Raw genomic sequence first — 6,347 nt, 5'->3', positions numbered from 1 at the left:
AAGCAAGCCCCTTGAACTACTCAAAAATCAAGTTAATGGAGTAATTACTGACTCTTTTAAGGATATGACCTTTTTGATTACTATAAAACCGAAATTTGCCCATAATATCCAATTAATCATCAACCATGTCAACAATGAAAGAGTAAACTTCGCTTCGGAAAATGGGAACGAAATGTATATATCTGCGTTTTTGCCATCCCCACCGAAAGAAATTGTTACACTGCACCCGGTCCAGGCATACATAGAATTTTCTAAGATAAAAACGTTACTGGAAAGAAACAGATGAGGCAAAATAGTGGAAATAGAATTTGGCTTCCACCGAAATTTCAAAACATAAAAAATGGTTGGCTCAATGTATATTTTGAAAAACTAAACATAAACAATATCCCCAAAGTAATTAAAATATGTGGAAAATACGCTACAGTGACGAGGCCTGGGAAATCTCATCTACCCCTTTGTCGGTTCTGCAAAGAACGTGGGCATGTGCAGACAAGATGCCCAAAAAAGGATACTGCACCATTTGCAAATGCGAAGGACATATTCTTCGAAACTGTCCAAAATAAATTTGCAATATTGGAAACTTTGGAAACTAAAAGAAATGAAAACAACATGAATAAAATAACCCCAACACAATTGGAGAACCTGAAGAACAAATTCCCCCAGCTTCTGAAAGCACCAATACGACCACTACCTATACTCCAAAAAAGCAACGTACACCAAGACCCAAACCAATCCAACCATTCAGTAACAACTCCCAACAATTTCCTTCTGGACAAACAGACACTGAAGAACCTCATGACAAAAACCATTCAAATGCTTTAATCGCTACATCTGACAAAAGTACACCATCAACTACAACTGCCCCTCCTACCGATTTCATGGGCGACCAAAACTTTTATGAAGACATGGAACTACCACTCGGCTACCAATCCAATATATACGAACTCAATAGAAACCAGACCTTTAACCAATCGCAAACCAACGAAACAATCGAGCCACCAGAAATTCGAAGAAACTTCCAATCTCTCCTTCAGATTCCTAGAGAAACCACACCGTCAAAAAGACCCAAACTCGAGCAGGAACATGTCACCTAACCCCCTTCCATCAAATATACTATCCTTTTTTATCAATCTTGAATAAATCGTATATTCCTTTGTACACCTAATGGCAGGCGCGGTCGAAAATAACGTAATAATTGGAACGCTTAATATCACGCAATATGCTTTTTTAGCATACTATGTCTCATGGCCTAATACACCAGTTGTCTTCAACCACAGAACTAAAAAAGAATAGAACGCGCATCTCCTATGTCGGCAAAGGAGAGAGCTTGATACACTCTCTCTCTTTTGCGGGTCGTTCCCGTTTACTATTGTAGTCAATGGGTTCGAGGGCGTTTTATGTAATTTTTCTTCTATTTTTGACTTTATTTAAAGTTATAGGGTAAAACAACTATTTTCTGATATACAAACATTTCTAACAAACCGTTTGCCTGATGGTTTTTAATTAAAATAATTAAATATCCTAAAAACTGGTAAACTGTAAGCGTTAACCTACTAAATAACTAAACTGGCCTAATAAACTGGAGTAGTTGGTGTAGTTTTTGAAATAAACAGCAAAAACCTCCTAAAATCACTGTGCGCCTATCTTTTACAATGGAGACCAAGCAAAATGGGGACGGAGTTGGCGGTCACGTGAATAGAAAAAAGAATATATCACGGTTTTGGGCAGTTGCGCGTTCTACTCTTTTTTATTTCTGTGTCTTCAACCGGTATGGTCACCAAAATATGCCTAGGGTGCACCAGTACAAAAGGGTGCCCCACAAACTTCACAAAAAATTTAGCAATAAAAAATATGTTAACGTATTTAAAAATTTTGAGCATTGTTTTGTCAAAGTTTTGAACGTTTTTAACAAATTTAGCCACCTTCCTACAGTTTTATCCGGTCCTACTAAAACACGCCCGGCGGGGACTGGTGGAAAAAAATATACTAAAACACGCCCGGTGCGGGGCCCGGTGGGACCCGGTGAGGACCCGGTGGGACCCGGTGATACGAGTCATACTAAAACACGCCCGGTGAGTATTTCTTGAAAAGGGAGCTTTCCCTATTCAAGATCCACCAAAATGTGATGCGTGTATTCAGATTTTTAGCCTAATGAGACCCGCGAGTTGAGTTTTTTGAAAATTAAATTTGGTTATGGATGTACGAAGTTGGTTTCGTTGTACACTTACATAATGAACTGTATTTTTAGCAAAAGTTTATTCGTTAATAGGGGGTGGGGTAAGATGAGACACCTTTTTATTCTATTTCTCGCCCCATTTGGTAGTAAGCAAAGAACATTTAAAGAATTAGAAAACTACGTCCTCACGACTCCCATAGACTGTTGTTAATTGTTTAAAACACGATCAGAATATTTAAATAATATAGTAGGACGGGGGGAAACGGGACACCTTTAGCACATAAGATCCAAATTTTCTGTTCGTGTTTTAAACAATTAACAACGTTCTATGGGAGTCGGAAGAATATAGTTTTATAATTTTTTGAATGTTCTTTGCTTACTACCAAATGGGACGAGAAACAGAATGAAAAGGTGTCCCATCTTACCCCACCCTATTATATGTGCTATAAGTGCTACCTTAGGCCACAGTACTACTTGATCGAAGTTTTATCATCAAAAACTTTAAAAGACGAACAATGTGACTTTTACGAACTTTTATTATTAAAAACTTTAAAAGACGAACAATGTAACTTTTAAAACGAAAAATGTAAATATTAGACATGATAGTTAGCGTGTTAGGCTTTTACGTATTCGGACAAGCCCTCAGTAGCGCGATCCCACGTTTGTTTCCGTTTTAGCAGAGCGATAATTAAAGGACTTGCGAATTACATGTCCATTTTCATCATCATGTTTTATTTCCTATGCACATTTTGTTTCAGCGATGACGTGCGAATCAAGAATGTAACTTCTATCACCGAAAATTGCCATCTTTATGCCTTGAAGACAGAAAATATCTTCCAATTTTTTCACAAGTTCTGTTTCACACACGCATTTTGGTGGCTCTTGTATAGGGAAAGCTCCCCTTTCAAGAAATACTCACCGGGCGTGTTTTAGTATTTTTTTTTCACCGGGCCCCGCCGGGCGTGTTTTAGTAGGACCCGCATTATCCGGTACCAGATAATCTCATACCGCTGCACCGTTGCCTTTTTCTTTTGCGTTTCTCTCGTTTGAAAATTGGTTAATTATGTCGACAGTTAGGCAACTGTGTGCTCACGAATTATATACTAGTCAAGAGTCTGACAGTTGCAGGTCGTTTTAATAAAGCAGTCTTACAGCTGCAGGTCGTTTTTATAAAGTAGTCCTACAGATGCAGGTCGATTTTATAAAGCAGTCCTACAGTTCTCGGTCGTTTTTATAAAGTAGTCCTACAGCTGCAGGTTGTTTTTATAAAGTAGTCCTACAGTTGCAGGTCGTTTTTATACAGTAGTCTACAGCTGCAGGTCGTTTTTTATAAAGTAGTCCTACAGCTGCAGGTCGTTTTTATAAAGTAGTCTTACAGCTGCAGGTCGTTTTTATAAAGTAGTCTTACAGCTGCAGGTCGATTTTTATACAGCAGTCTTACAGCTGCAGGTCGTTTTTATAAAGTAGTCTTACAGCTGCAGGTCGTTTTTATAAAGTAGTCTTACAGCTGCAGGTCGTTTTTATAAAGTAGTCCTACAGTTCTCGGTCGTTTTTATAAAGTAGTCCTACAGCTGCAGGTTGTTTTTATAAAGTAGTCCTACAGCTGCAGGTCGTTTTTATACAGTAGTCTTACAGCTGCAGGTCGATTTTTATACAGCAGTCTTACAGCTGCAGGTCGTTTTTATAAAGTAGTCTTACAGCTGCAGGTCGTTTTTATAAAGTAGTCTTACAGCTGCAGGTCGTTTTTTATAAAGTAGTCCTACAGTTGCAGGTCGTTTTTATAAAGCAGTCTTACAGCTGCAGGTCGTTTTTATAAAGCAGTCTTACAGCTGCAGGTCGTTTTTATAAAGTAGTCCTACAGTTGCAGGTCGTTTTTATAAAGCAGTCTTACAGCTGCAGGTCGTTTTTATAAAGTAATTCACTCTGTTCATCGGGTTTTACTGGTACTCGGTTGATGAATTATAAAGGCATGGATATTTTATGGCAACATATTGACCAGCTATACGAACAAGAACAACCAACCATGTTGTTATTTCGAACCCGTTTAACAAAGGCACATATTCATCTAAATCCTTTCTCCAAGGTAGATATTTAATAACATGCAATTTCCATTTGTGTGACTAATGGTGTTTTAAATTTGCACCTTCTATATTGTACTTGGAGTTTTAAAAACAAGTTTATTATCTTTTAAGATGAAACTTAAGCTGGCGAAAGAAGATATCTTCAGTTAGGTGGCAAAAAACTTGGATTCTGTCCAGGGAGCTGAAGGTACAGCAATGTTTGTGGCTCATGTTACTGAGTAAGTTACAGTAAATTTCCCAGGCATTTGATAAATGACCTGTTATTACATGTGGTTTGAAATCATAAACGCAAAGGCAAATCATGCTATATACAGTATGTCCGATTCACGGATACTGAAACTAAAGAGTTTCATAGAATTTTTATTGGATTGGAAAGTAAGACTTTTTGATTTATAAAAATCCTTGTATGAAAAGTTATATAGCCCACCTAACCTATTCTGTAGAAAGATGTTAAAGAAAATCATCGTGGGGAAAATAAGCGATTAATGGCTAGTCCCACACTGATTGGTCTAATATTTACGACCAGAAATTTTATAGCCCTAGTACAGCGTCTTTTGAAGACCAATCGCTACATTTGTCCAGGATCTTTTACTCAAGAACCCCTCGAAGCACTTTTTGGAAACATTGTGAGTTTTATGTCAGTAATTTTCCCAAATTCTTAAAATAAACATCAATTATGAATGTGAAACAAAATGATATATCAAAGTACCCTTTTTCTGTCAAATATTTTTATATTAATTAGAATGTTTTTATTTAGCGTGAAATGGGCAGACGAATGCAAGACCCAGATATACATCAGTTTGGATATTCTGTTGCACACTATACCCAAAGAAAAGTTATCAAAAAAATTAAAGGTGGGAACACCACATTCGGAACCAAAAATATGTGGACCACTGTATGTGATGCTAAAACCCCCAAAGGAAAAAGGGGGATTTTTTTTTCTTTCCCGTTTTTTAGCTGCAGGTCGTTTTTATAAAGCAGTCTTACAGCTGCAGGTCGTTTTTATAAAGCAGTCTTACAGCTGCAGGTCGTTTTTATAAAGCAGTCTTACAGCTGCAGGTCGTTTTTATAAAGCAGTCTTACAGCTGCAGGTCGTTTTTATAAAGCAGTCTTACAGCTGCAGGTCGTTTTTATAAAGTAGTCCAACAGTTGCAGGTCGTTTTTATAAAGCAGTCCTACAGTTGCAGGTCGTTTTTATAAAGTAGTCCTACAGTTGCAGGTCGTTTTTATAAAGCAGTCTTACAGCTGCAGGTTGTTTTTATAAAGTAGTCCTACAGTTGCAGGTCGTTTTTATAAAGTAGTCCTACAGTTGCAGGTCGTTTTTATAAAGCAGTCTTACAGCTGCAGGTCGTTTTTATAAAGTAGTCCTACAGTTGCAAGTCGTTTTTATAAAGTAGTCTTACAGCTGCAGGTCGTTTTTATAAAGTAGTCCTACAGTTGCAGGTCGTTTTTATAAAGCAGTCTTACAGCTGCAGGTCGTTTTTATAAAGTAGTCCTACAGTTGCAAGTCGTTTTTATAAAGTAGTCTTACAGCTGCAGGTCGTTTTTATAAAGTAGTCCTACAGTTGCAGGTCGTTTTTATAAAGCAGTCTTACAGCTGCAGGTTATTTTTATAAAGTAGTCCTTCAGTTGCAGGTCGTTTTTATAAAGTAGTCTTACAGCTGCAGGTCGTTTTTATAAAGTAGTCCTACAGTTGCAGGTCGTTTTTATAAAGTGGTGGTACAGTTGCAGGTCGTTTTTATAAAGTGGTCCTGTGGGCGTCAAGTGATAAGACGTTAGCCCACAGTCCGACTCCATAACATGTCCAGGTTCAAAACTCAGTTTATTCAACAAAACAGTTCGGGTTACAACGACAAAACAACAACGACGTCACGATACTCTCCGGCCTCCAACTGGCTGGTCCAGGCTCACACTGCCTAGCTGTACAGTACAGGGCAGGGCTTATAAAGGAGATAACTCAAAGGCGAGAACTCCCAAGGCGAGAAGAAGCGTTATACATGAGAAAACATTATACACATTATACAGCAAGGCAAAGTCTCTCAGTATTGTTACAGGGCAAAGTCTCTTAGCATTGTATATAAAGAAGCATT

General features: G+C 37.9%; 1 protein-coding gene across 1 annotated transcript; it reads left to right on the top strand.

Annotated features, from left to right (window-relative positions):
- Window positions 1-4,509: 4,509 nt before the first annotated feature.
- On the top strand, window positions 4,510-5,233 carry LOC108951036. Its single transcript, XM_018817596.2, has 3 exons — window positions 4,510-4,632; window positions 4,701-4,883; window positions 5,015-5,233. The coding sequence occupies exons 1-3, from the start codon at window positions 4,510-4,512 to the stop codon at window positions 5,231-5,233; spliced, it is 525 nt and encodes a 174-aa protein (XP_018673141.1).
- Window positions 5,234-6,347: the final 1,114 nt, after the last annotated feature.

The sequence above is a fragment of the Ciona intestinalis genome, chromosome 1 (assembly GCF_000224145.3).
Source record: "Ciona intestinalis chromosome 1, KH, whole genome shotgun sequence".
Lineage (NCBI taxonomy): Eukaryota > Metazoa > Chordata > Ascidiacea > Phlebobranchia > Cionidae > Ciona > Ciona intestinalis.
This window is presented reverse-complemented; position numbering and strand designations above follow the sequence as displayed.

What these genes read in the sequence shown, in the direction of transcription:
- LOC108951036 (XM_018817596.2), top strand. Translation starts at nt 4,510, where the DNA reads ATGACCTGTTATTACATGTGGTTTGAAATCATAAACGCAAAGGCAAAT. An exon ending in AATTTTTATTGGATTGGAAA is followed by an intron (nt 4,633 to 4,700) that starts GTAAGACTTTTT and finishes CCTATTCTGTAG; the next exon opens with AAAGATGTTAAAGAAAATCA. An exon ending in AAGCACTTTTTGGAAACATT is followed by an intron (nt 4,884 to 5,014) that starts GTGAGTTTTATG and finishes GTTTTTATTTAG; the next exon opens with CGTGAAATGGGCAGACGAAT.